Below are 12644 nucleotides of genomic sequence, written 5' to 3' on the forward strand. Positions count from 1 at the left end.
AAAGTTGCTGAAGCATAATATTTTGCAGGAAAGGGCTGGTCCAACACGTACAACAAAACTTCTTTTTATAAGGACCTTCAAAAGTATATTTGCAAAAGAAATGTGTGATATAATAGTATGTGAAACCAGTAGGAAGCCAAATCAGGTATTCACAAACCATAATATCAATTCAGAAGAGGAGCGAAAGAGTGGAAGCCATTGACACTGGAAGAATTTGATGCATATCTTGGTATATATATTAAATCTGGAGTAAGATTTTCTAATGCTGAACACACGAAGGAAATGTGGAAAACAAATGCATTCCCATTGTATTGTGCAAGCTTATTCCTCAACAGGTGACCTTGGCAGTTGAGCAGATTTGTAAGATTTGACAATGTGATCACTAGGGCTGAGCATTTGAAAAGTGACATAGCTGGTGCAATATCTGCCATATTTGAAATGCTAAATTCAAATATTCATAAAATCTATGTGCCCTCTGATTGCCTCACTGTTGATGAGCAGCTTTTTCCTTACAAAGGAAAGGCAAGATTTACTAAAATCTAGTCAAACATGGCTTGAAGGTCTGGTGGGTTTGTGATTCGTGAAATTCTTATCCAATAACTGGCCAAATTTATACAGGTAACTCTGCTTCCAGAAGAGAAACTAATGAAGGAGAGAGGGTAGTAAAAGATTTATGTTACCATTTCAAAGGTACTGGCAGAAATACAGTCACTGACAATTTTTTCACAACTCTACCATTAGCAAGGCTGTTGATGACTTGGGATTTGCCCATAGTTGGCACTGTGTAAAGAAGCAAGCCCTATATACCGCCAGAAATGCAACCTTCCTCTTCACGCCAAGAACTGTCATCTTTATTTCGATTCAGTGAAGATAACATTTCTCTGTGTTCATATGTTCCAAAGAAGCAGTTCTAGTGTTACCCACAATGCTTTATGATGCATCCACTCCTGGCCCCCTTTCAGAGCCAGATGTTATACATTATTATAACAGCACATAAGGTGGTGCTGATAATATGGACAAGTTGTGTTCTCATTACAGTGTGAAAAGGAGGACAGAGAGATGGCTGCTAGCATTTGCTTAGTAGCATACATTATTTGGACAGAAAACAATCCTCAAGCAAAAAATGAGCCTGTTTCTACTGGATCTGGGAAAACATTTGGCAACGCCTTCTATTATCTCTAGATATACAAATCCTAATTTCCTGAGAAAATTTTTCCATGAAATCAGGTATTAAGTGCATGATAGGAGGACCTCTAATTCTGGTTACTGAACGAGTGGAGGTTCAGCTAAAACGAGATTCTTCCGAATGGCTAAAAATCATTGGTGATTTTTGTACGCAAATCTCACTCAAACAAAAAGAAGAGGAAAACAAGAAAAAGTTGCAAGACATGTAAAAAACCAATATGTGATGAACACTGCACTGCAACAACAGTGTATGGATGTTGTGAATAAGTAATGATTCGAAGTTTAAATATCCACTGTAATGAACAGCAAAATTTAGTAGCCATATAATATTATGTAATGTACTCTGTCACATATAGTAAAAATTGATATATTTTGCCCAAGTTTATGACTGTATTAGTTGTATTATTACTTGGTTGTCTAATGAATAATAAAAATATGAATATATTATATAAAATGAAGTGTTTCATGTGCGAACTTCACACCTGTTCTAATGGAGTTGTGTGGTTACCTGGCTAACCCAAATATAGATTAGAAAGTGCGTTCTTTTCCTTCTCATTTAAATGCTCTTCTTTGAAAGTATTTAAATTTTGCTTGTATTATGAATTTTATAAAGATGCAAATGAGGAATAATCTGAGGCTTGTGTACAGTAGTTTCAATACACCTGAAAAATTGAGTGTTATAGTTATAAAGGTTATCCGGGTAACCCAATGTGGACACAAGGGTTAAACTGAACACAGGAGACATGAGCTTCATTGTAATTGTGACTGTTTGCTATTTCTTCTATAATTATTCTCTTTGCCTAAATAGAATTTATGCATAAGAAAGAGAGCATAGAGGTCGCAAAAACTGTAGACATTTAAGGATTTCATCAATGGGAGAAGTTCTTACTGCCTAACTAAAAAAAAATTTTACGCTTTAATCATGGCTGGGGATGAACTTCTCTCTCTCTCTCTCTCTCTCTCTCTCTCTCTCTCTCTCTCTCTCTCTCTCTACACGGACACCTGCTCAGCCATGTTGTGCAGGTTAAATACACAGTGGCAGTACTGCAATTTGGCAGGTAGAGGGAGCTGTGCCAGATGGAATGGGTGAGGAAAGAAAAGAGGCAGGTAGTGGGTGAGAGTGTTTGGGGGAGGATGGTTGACTGCTTAGAGGGCAATAGCAGGTGTGCAAGATAGGAGGTTGGGGATCAGGGCAGCAGGTGCACAGAGCAGAAATGTGACACATATGCACTGGTACCAGTGAGTTCGTGCAGTGCACGATGTTCGTGATATGGGGAAGTGGATGGAGAGGGGAAACAGAGGAAGAGAGAACTGCAGAGAAGGGGGTGTTAGTGCAGCAGGTTAACTGAGACTGAAGCCCAGAGGATTATGGGAATGAAGGATGCATTGTAATGATAATCCTCACCTGCATTGTTCAGAAAAACTGGAGCTGGGGCAAGAATTCAGATCTTACAGTTTATGAAGCAGCCATTAAAATCAAGCACATTGTGCTCAGCAGCATGTTCTGCAACTAGGTGGTCAACTCTGCTGTTGGCGAATGTTTGGTGGTGGCCATTAAGTCTGGTTGATAGCTGGTTGGTCATCATGCCCACATAAAATGCTGTGCTGCAATTGCAACAGAGTTGGTGGTATATTACATCGCTGAATTTACGCATGGCCCTGCCTGTGGAGGCATAGAATAAGCTTGCGATAGGACTGGAGTACTAGGATGTGCTGGTTGGATGAATCGGACAAGTCTAGCACCTGGTTATTCCACAGGGATGTGACTCATTTGCCTAACGGTTAAGAGTGGGAGTGGGATCGGCATGGACCAGGATATTGTGTAGAGTGGGTGGGTGGTGGAATACCACTTTAGGAGGGGTGGGAAGGATTTTGGGTAAGACATCCCTCATTTCCAGGCACAATGATTAACAGCTAAAGCCCTGGTGAAGGACATGGTTCCAATACAAGGTGATATTGAGTGATGAGGAAGTGCTCCTTTGCGGTTGGACTTGAGGGTGGTAGGAGGATTAGGGGTTTGTGAGAACGTGACAAGGGAAATGTGTTTGCAGGCTAGGTGTTGGGTATTAGTACCCCTGTGAAGGCCTTTGTGAGACCTTCAGCATTCTGGGCAAGGGAATTATTGTCACTGCAGACGGCATAAAGAAACGCTTGCAGCCAGAACACGTCAGCACCAGATACCAATTATGGAGCCATTAGCAAGTGAGATATGGAAGACAGTACATGCTTCCCCACAAGTCTCTGTCTCATCCACAAGTGTCTTGACAGTAATTTTTGTGTAACTGACAGACTTAACATAAAATGATTTTTTTTTTCAATGTGTGTATCTGCAGAATTATACTTTGTTTTGTCTCTTCCTTGTAGTTGGCACTGTGTCTTAAGAAGTTTTCTGATATTGCCTGTGTACCAAGGAGATTATTCATCTGGATTTGAGTTATTTTTGCTCTTTTTGTTCACTGTCCAAATTAAATAATTTGAGTTTTTGTATGAGAAATTAGATAACCTCATCATTATCAGTTTTGAAGAACATATAGAATTTTATGCTTGCTTTTCTGCCTCTTTGTACTGTGGTATTTATTGTGTACACAACTGCTTTGTGGTCACTGATCCCTGAGCACAAAGAGGTCAAGCCAGTTTATTGCCATCAGATCTATTCCATTTCTCTCATGGTTATTGTGCCAAACTACCTGTTATAGGTAATTTTCTATGAAAACTTTTATGTCTGTCTACCCAATTTTAACAATTAATGTGGAGCCATTAAAATCTCCTAAAAGTATTATTGCATGATTTGGAAACATAAGTTGTGAGAACAAATTTTTTTCTCTGAAGTTCTCAGTTCTGCAGCTGAAACTGCTACATGATAGTGGCTTACATTTATAAACTATCACCGTAATCTCATTTGTGATTGTTGTTCATACCCAGACCATTTCACACACAAACACTTAGTTTTTCCATTGACATCTCAGTGTTGTCAGTTTCTCACTTTAGTCAACTTTCAGTGCTAAGTTTTATTTGGGTTCCACAGCTTTTCAGTTGGGGCTCAAACACTGAGACTTTTTTGTGAATCATTATAAGTTTATCACTAATTATTTATATCTTTATCACTTTGGGGCATTTTTTGAGGTTTTATGTATTTGGTAACTCTTTGCAGCAGTATTTATTTCACATGGATGAGAAGCCTCCTACTAAAACAAATGCAAGCAGTATATCTTTCCAGATTCAGGATGATCAGTGTTATTGTAAAATGGAAAACTAGGGGATCAATAAACCCAATCAAGACTCTGGTAGTCTTAAAAAATTTATTGGTTGGAGCTGACAAACTGAAAAGTCTATTGTGCAAACTTATTTTACATCATTCTCATAAACTACTGTAGGAGACTTCCCATGTTGCTCAGGTACAGAAGTTGGTATCTGAATGATGTGTCCAGATACCTTTGCCTTCATGTTTTAGGTGAAGGTAACAAGAAATAATGTAAGAGAATTATGATGGAAAATAATGAAGGGAAGAGGACTTGAGGTTGGAATCAGCTGAGACGTACAGCCGAAAATGCATGGGTGTGAATTTTAGTTGCAAGTCTTTATAGGAATCCATAGGAAAGTATGTAAAGAGGAAGTTCCTATGCACTGTGTCAAGATATGTACTTTTTAATACCAATGAAACAAGAAAATTGAGTAGTTGAACAGATAATTACTCAGTGTATGCTGTTAACATTTATTTGTAATATTCTCTCTCTCTCTCTCTCTCTCTCTCTCTCTCTCTCTCTCTCTCTCTCTCTTTCACTTTGAATTAACTTATATTTGTACTTGTATTTCAGACATCTGTATATGGGAGAAGAAGCTCCAGGCTTTGACGTTAGTGCAGGGCGCACATGGAAGTATCCAGTAGACATCCCAAAACGTGATTACCAGTTCAACATTATTCAGAATGCTTTGTATCATAACACACTTGTCTGCCTACCGACAGGTGAGTCTCAAAAAATTTTGATGGTATCTTTTTCATTTTGTGCATGTACCTAGTGTGCAGATGAATTTACCTTCTAAAATAGCCAAATATATGTCAATAGACTGTTGCCATCTAAGTCATATGTTGTAATAAATACATGATTGATATCAATTGGCAGTGATTACTGAAACTGGACAATATGAAATAGTCAGACTGTGAACTAACAGTATCGGTAATGTTTTTTTGTACAAATAATGCAATGTAAAACATGAATTGAGGAACCTGAACAAAAGTATTTAATTTACTTGTTATTTCTGAATGCAGGGAACACAGATGTCTACACTAAATGTTGTCAAATGATCATTCCTCTACAGACAAGTATTTAATTTACTTGTTATGTCTGAATGCAGGGAACACAGATGTCTACACTAAATGTTGTCAAATGATCATTCCTCTACAGACATATTACAGTACTTAAACAGAGTGTTAAGGAATGCAGAAGATGGGCTAGTCTCATTGTATCAGTACAACCCTAAATTACATCTGTCCAATGAGTGGTGCGAAATGGGTAGCATCTCACTGACATTAGTTAACAGTGGTTGTGCTTGATGTTGGCAAGGCTGGTCAGTGTAACCTGTAGTACTCTGTTAGTATAAATGCTGCACATGCTTCAGTGATGACAGGTCAACATGAGGTGGAACGTGGCATGTAGATAGAGACGTAATTTGGCTGAACCACTCAAATCATTAGCATAAATATGTTATGGAAAGTTTTGGAATAATGTGAATAATTTAGTAGTAAAGGTAATAACTCACCAAACAGTAGAGGCACTGATTCATCGACAGGCACACAAACAAGACTGAAAACTTCGTTAGCTACTGGATGGATCATGCTCATGCAGAAACACCACACACACACACACACACACACACACACACACACACACACACACACACACACACACACACACACACACCTATACCTATACAACCCCATTGTGCAAGCTGAATACACATTTTGGGACTGCAGTTCTGCCGGTTGACTGGAGTGAGGGTGAGGTGAGAAACAGGAGGAAGAGTTGAGGAAGGGAGGGAGGGTGATGGCTCAGATGAAGGCAGCAGGTGTAAAGTATATGCAATAGTGACAGGCAACAGGTGCACACCAGCACTGATGAGTTCATGAAGTGCATGTGGAAGAGTAGATTGGGAGATGTTAATAGAACAGAGGAAGGAGAGACTGTGAGGAAGAGAATGTGGGTGTAGGATGAGTGAAGTCAAGATTCTGGAGCTGTGTGGAAGTGTGTGTAGGATAGAGGTTGGTGGAGATTGACACCTGGAGGATTACAGGAATGAAGGATGTGCTGCAAGGACAACTCCTGTCTACATAGTTCAGAAAAACTGATACTGGGGAGGAATTGTCCAGAAGAGATGGGTTTTGAAGCTGCCTTTGAAGGAGAACATGCTGTGCTCAGCAGCGTATTTGGTTAGTGGATGATCAACTCTGCTCTTGGCCATCGTTTGAAGGTGACCATTCATCAAAGTGGATACATGGCAGATGGTCATGACCACTGCTCCACAACATGTGTGACCTGGATCCTACATCCCAGCACGAGGTTCTGTAAACTACGTAGATGGGAAATGTCCTGGCTTCCTAGCAACACACCCTTTATTCCCGTAATTACCATGGCCTCAATTTCCACTAACCCATGCCCAACAACATTTTGCACTTGATTGTATGGAAAGTATCCATTAAATCTGATCAGTTGACCAGTTGATGTCAGTGTCATTGTCATAGGCCACAGTTTTGTGGTTGGTGTCATATCACATTGATTGAGCTTACATCTTGGTGCTTAGTTCTTTACAAATGAAATAGATGTTCACATTATGTTTGTATATACAACTGCCAATCTTGATGAAAAATTAAGATTTAAAAAAAAAGGCACTCTGTCTTCAGGCCACGAGTGGCCTACCGAGACCATCTGACCGCCGTGTCATCCTCAGTGGAAGGTGCGGATAGGAGGGGCATTGGGTCAGCACACCACTCTCCCGGTTGTTATGATGGTATTCTTGACCGAAGCCGCTACAATTCAGTTGAGTAGCTCCTCAGTTGGCATCACAAGGCTGAGTGCACCCCGACAAATGGCAACAGCGCATGGCGGCCTCGATGGTCACGCATACAAGGGCCGACCATGCCTGACAGCACTTAACTTCAGTGATCTCACGGGAACCGGTGTATCCACTGCGGCAAGGCCATTGCCCAAGATCTAATTCTAACATTAAATAATTATCGGTTTTCAGTATCATTGCAAAATTTCACATTCCATTAAACTACTATTTCATTATAAACTACCAATTTCGTAATTGGATGTTTATGATTTAAATGAAATTTTCATATATTGGGACCACATAACTGCGTAGTGTTTCAGAGGATGAAAATTGTCCTAAATTTTCAACTTCCAAAATGCTCAGCTTTTTCTGTCAGTTTGTCCATAATGGATGACTTATGCTGTCGCAAAAAATTAAAGCATTTAAGAAGGGTATCGTGGTCACTGCAACAACAACAACCAGAAGCTACACTCATTGACAACAAGTCTTCACATCCAGCCTGTCCATTCCTTGATTTCCCTTGACATGACAGCAAGCCAGCACACATGAGCAGATCAGTGACCAGAGCAGCACTGTATTACATGCCATCCCTTTACATGCTACAACCATCTTCTTGAGGGGATACCTGATGTACATGAAAAATATTTGCAGTTTCAAATACAAACAACCATCAGCTGTATAAGGGAATGACAATAATGAAAATTGGTGCTGGACTGGGACTCAAAACCGTATTTCCCACTTTACACAAGTGGTCATTTTAACTGCTTTGGCTGTCGGTGCACGACCCACAGCCAGACCCTAACTTCCATATGTCATCATTCCTGCATCACAGCCTGTACTTGTACACGCATTATGTAATTCCCATACAGTGGAGAACATTTTAATTGAAAGTTGCTGCCTGATATCGTCAGATGAATACCATATTATAAATACAATAATCAAATATTATAAATGTGACAATATCCTTTGGACATGCATACATGTCCAGAGGAACACTGCATCATTTTTCTTAGCAACATAGGCATTGCAACATCGTATTTATTCGCTGATACCAGCCAGTGACTTTCAATTAAAATGTCCTCTCCTGTATGAGAATTACATAATGTATGTACAAGTACAGGTTGTATACATGGAAGTTTTGGTCTGACCATGAGTTGTGTGTGGATAGCCAAAACAGTTCAGGCAACCAATCATGTAAAGTGGGAAATCAGGGTTCGAGTCCCGGTCCACCACAAAGTTTTCATTGTCATCATTCCCATATACAGCAGACGGCTGTTTGTATTAGCAAGTGTGAAAACATATCATGTATTTCATAATGGCTGTAGTAGCACCTGTTCCTTCTGACATGTATGTATGTCCAGAGGAACATTGCACTGCTCTTCTTAACTGCATAAGTACTGCAATATTCAAAGTTAATGTGTCCTTGGAGGGAGGACAAGTGGTTGTAGATCAAACTAAAAAAATAAAATAAAAATTTGCGGGTTAAGTCAATAGCCATGTTTTTACAGACATCTCTCAACTCATTTGTAATTATCAAATTTCAAAACAAAGTATAGTATTAACAATAGTTTATAATCAGTGTTAAAACAGTATCACTAGGAGCTTCTGTAAAGTTTGGAATGTAGGAGACGAGATACTGGCAGAAGTAAAGCTGTGAGGACCGGGCGTGAGTCGTGCTTTGGTAGCTCAGATGGTAGAGCACTTGCCCGCGAAAGGCAAAGGTCCCGAGTTCGAGTCTCGGTCGGGCACACAGTTTTAATCTGCCTGGATGTTTCAAGGTTTTATATTATTGTAATGTGTAAAACATAGTAGGTAGGAATTTCTAACTCACATCTGTATATTTAATAATAATAATAAATAATAATAATAATAATAATAACAATAGCAATAACTAAAACTTATAAAGGACCACCACGAGCCCGTATTTACAAATTAAAGTAAATTTAAAATGACTCATTCCACATAATTATGATTTATCATTCAAATGATCAATGGAACATGAAACTAACTAACTAAAATTGACCTGTAACCCAAAACATAGACAAAAATTGTCTTTTCTTTTGTAGTTATTTACAATATTTCACAAAGAACCCACTGACAAGTCAGTTAAAAAGAAAAAGTTGTATTTTTAGATGTGCATTTTCTTTCTTTGTACTCCCTAGTGATTGTAAAGCATTCATTCACAAAATATAGATTTTCCAGAATAACACCAGATTGTAAGTATTCCATTTACATTAGTACAAGTATGTAATTTTTTACTATGAAGATAGAAAACTACTAAAATGAAACTTCTCTGCTCTTAAAAGAATTATTTCAAAGTGTGGTAGATGTTAACTGATTTGCAGTGAGATTAAAAACCACTCAAGTGTACTATGATTGGTTAGTATTAATTTTTTTGTGGTTGTCACCTATATTGTGCTTAATAATGATGGAAATTTTTATTGTTAGTACAGTGATATAAATTACCAGCTATTGTAGTGTGCTGTTTAACGCTAGAACCATGGAAGCTGTCAAACTGACCGTTTTGAAATTTTGTCTGTCTGTAACTACAGCAGCCTTTTTTTATTATAAATATTTGAAATTTTGTGACTTTTACTTCATTTCAGCGGAGATTGCACTATAGATAATACAGACTTCTGGGTTTATTCATTGCTTTTATTTCTCACTGTATGTCTAGCCATACATTTCTTTCCACATCTGTGTCACTTGAGAGTACTGCAAATGTTAAGTTACACTGCACGTGACTGTGATGTGATGCCACAACCCTTGTGGAAGCTTCTGAGCTGATTATTATGTCTCAGTTTACCTAAAGCACTTGGTTGTGTGCAAGTTGTAATACAGATATTGAAAATAGCTTGCAATTTGTCACACAAGAAAGTACTGATATTTTTACAGATGTTACAAAATTCTTGCACTTTGGCGTCAGCGAGCAGGTCAGTAAGACTCAAAACCAACATTTTCTTTGGTATCAAAAGTTTTTAATCATCTCAGTGAAAATTGTTCCATGCTTTACAGCATAGAACAAAGCATCACAATTGATAAAAAACTGTTTCCCATTAAGGCCAGAGGCAGAATTACCCAATACATGGCTAGCAAGATAAAATTTGGCAAAAAATTTTGATTAGCAGCAGATACAGATACTAAATGTCTGTTGGATGCATGAACATCAACCAGAGAATCAGATCCTTTCCAAATGTGTTGTCATGAAGCTAAAAGTTCAATTCCCTATTAACGGAAGGAATGTGACAACAGATCATTTCTTCACTCCTTAGCATCTGGTCAAAATAATAAAAACTTGCATCCAGGGCTCATATGAAAATGGACTCTCAGACCCATTGCTCTCAGAACCAAAGATCCGAGTGACCTCCCAGCAGTAGTGGAGGTGCCTCACATGAGGCCTAGCAGTAAAGTGTCCCATACTAGGAGTAATACTCTCCCTTACATTCTGCAATATTTTTTCTGGTTGTGTGATTAGCATACTGGACTTGAAATCAGGAGGATGAAAGTTCAAATCCGGGTCTAGCCATCCAGATTTAGGTTTTCTATGAGTTACCTAAATCGCTCTTGACAAATTTTCAGGACAGTTTCGTTAAAAGGGCACATCTGATTCCCTTCCCCATCCTTGAAACAATCTGAGTTTGTGCCCTGTCTCTAATGACTTCAATGTTGATTAGATGTTAAACCGTAATCTTCCCTCCTTTCTTTCTAGTTGTGTATGTTCATCTCTACAGCCAGTTCAAATCCTTCATGTCTTCAGTAAATTATTTGATAGCAAATTTCATTTCTTTTTGTAACACCCTTTGTCCCATGTTAAAAAATACCTACCATTGCCAAGAATGTTCCTCTCTAAAAACATTTGTATGTAATCTTGAGTAGTGTTTAGTTATTTGATATCTACAAGATTTAAAACCCTGTTTATACATAAATAGTATCAAATTTTCAGCAGTCCCCTCCATTGTCTGTTATCTTGATGTATAGACAAAACCACATGCAGGATGAACATTTCATATATCTCAGATACAATCGTACAGTTCCTTAACACTTACTAGTAAAATATTTTGTATATCAAATTCTCATGTTAACTAATGACTAATGAGAATATTTCTGTATTTCAGGCATGGGCAAAACATTCATTGCTGCAGTATTGATGTACAATTTTTATCGTTGGTACCCTCAAGGAAAAGTTGTTTTTATGGCCCCAACTAAACCACTTGTTCATCAGCAAGTAAATGCGTGCACTAATTTTACTGGTTTACCTAAAGACTCTATAACGATTATGACAGGTAAGTTCTAAGAACTAGAAGAATTATTATTTTTTATTAAGTACAATATTTTGTATTATTTGTATTTTTACATTTTTTCCCATCTCTTCTCATATATAGTATTCTTTTCCTCCTTAACTTTCTTTTAGTTTATTTACTTCTTCACTGATTTCCACTATTCAGTCCTAATTCCTATAGCTAAGCTAAATTAGGATCTAGGTGAGGAGATAGTATGCAGTGTGTTAAGCCCGTGTGACACTTATGTGTACCTGGTAAAATAACAGCACCTAAAAAACTGGGAAAACAGAAAATTAGCTATAAAAACAATTTAACATAGAGGATCTCAACAAAGCAATACATAATGGTAAAAATGGTAAAGCATCTGGCCTCAATAACATTTAGGTTGATCAATTCAAAATGTTTGATAGTACAGCATGTCAGTGATGAGTGGAGTTCTTGAACAGCTACACCAAATCTCACAAGCTACCAAAAATCTGTAATAATGTGGGAGTTATTACCTTTTTAAAACCGTGCCAGAGTTACATGCTCATCTCGCTGCTCTGGCTTATGTATAAGCTGTTCAAAAGAATGATCCTCCACAGATTAATAGGTACCATTGAGCCATATTTAATGCCACAACAAACCAAGTTCAGAGCTGGTGAGAGCTGCACATCCCAAGTTCTGAATTTGACACAGCATATTGAGAATGGTTTTGAAGAATGGAAAATTATGGGGACAATGTTTATAGACCTGACAGCTGCCTATGATACAATCAACCACAGAATACTTTTTCAAAAAGTTTACCAAATAACTTAAAACTTTAAATTTACCTGCTTTAAAGAAAATCTTTTTCAGAAGTGCAGATACTTTGTGGATTTTAAATGACATATACAAGTCGATGAAGGATATATAGAAATAGACTGACTTAAGGAATGTCCTGGCTCCAACACTATTTAAGATGTATACTAATGACTAACCCTTGTGAAACAAGACAGGGAGCTTCATTTATGCAGACAATGTTGCTGGGCACAAAATTTCAGGAGTGTCAAGAAAAATCTGTCCAAAGCCTTAACATTTTTTTTAAATAGAGGTGGAGCCCCTCCACGCCCACACCGGCATGATGGCCAACACAAAAGGTCTACTGCCATC

General features: G+C 38.0%; 1 protein-coding gene across 3 annotated transcripts in view; it reads left to right on the plus strand.

Moving 5' to 3' along the window:
- Window positions 1–12644, plus strand: part of LOC126248230 (Fanconi anemia group M protein) — a 238925-nt gene that overhangs the window by 62557 nt on the left and 163724 nt on the right. For all 3 annotated transcript variants that reach the window (XM_049949058.1, XM_049949057.1, XM_049949056.1), the window contains 2 exons: window positions 5001–5149; window positions 11349–11516. In XM_049949058.1, coding sequence (XP_049805015.1) covers window positions 5001–5149; window positions 11349–11516 — 317 coding nt within the window. The remainder of the gene's footprint in view (window positions 1–5000; window positions 5150–11348; window positions 11517–12644) is intronic.

This window comes from Schistocerca nitens, chromosome 3, assembly GCF_023898315.1.
Source record: "Schistocerca nitens isolate TAMUIC-IGC-003100 chromosome 3, iqSchNite1.1, whole genome shotgun sequence".
Lineage (NCBI taxonomy): Eukaryota > Metazoa > Arthropoda > Insecta > Orthoptera > Acrididae > Schistocerca > Schistocerca nitens.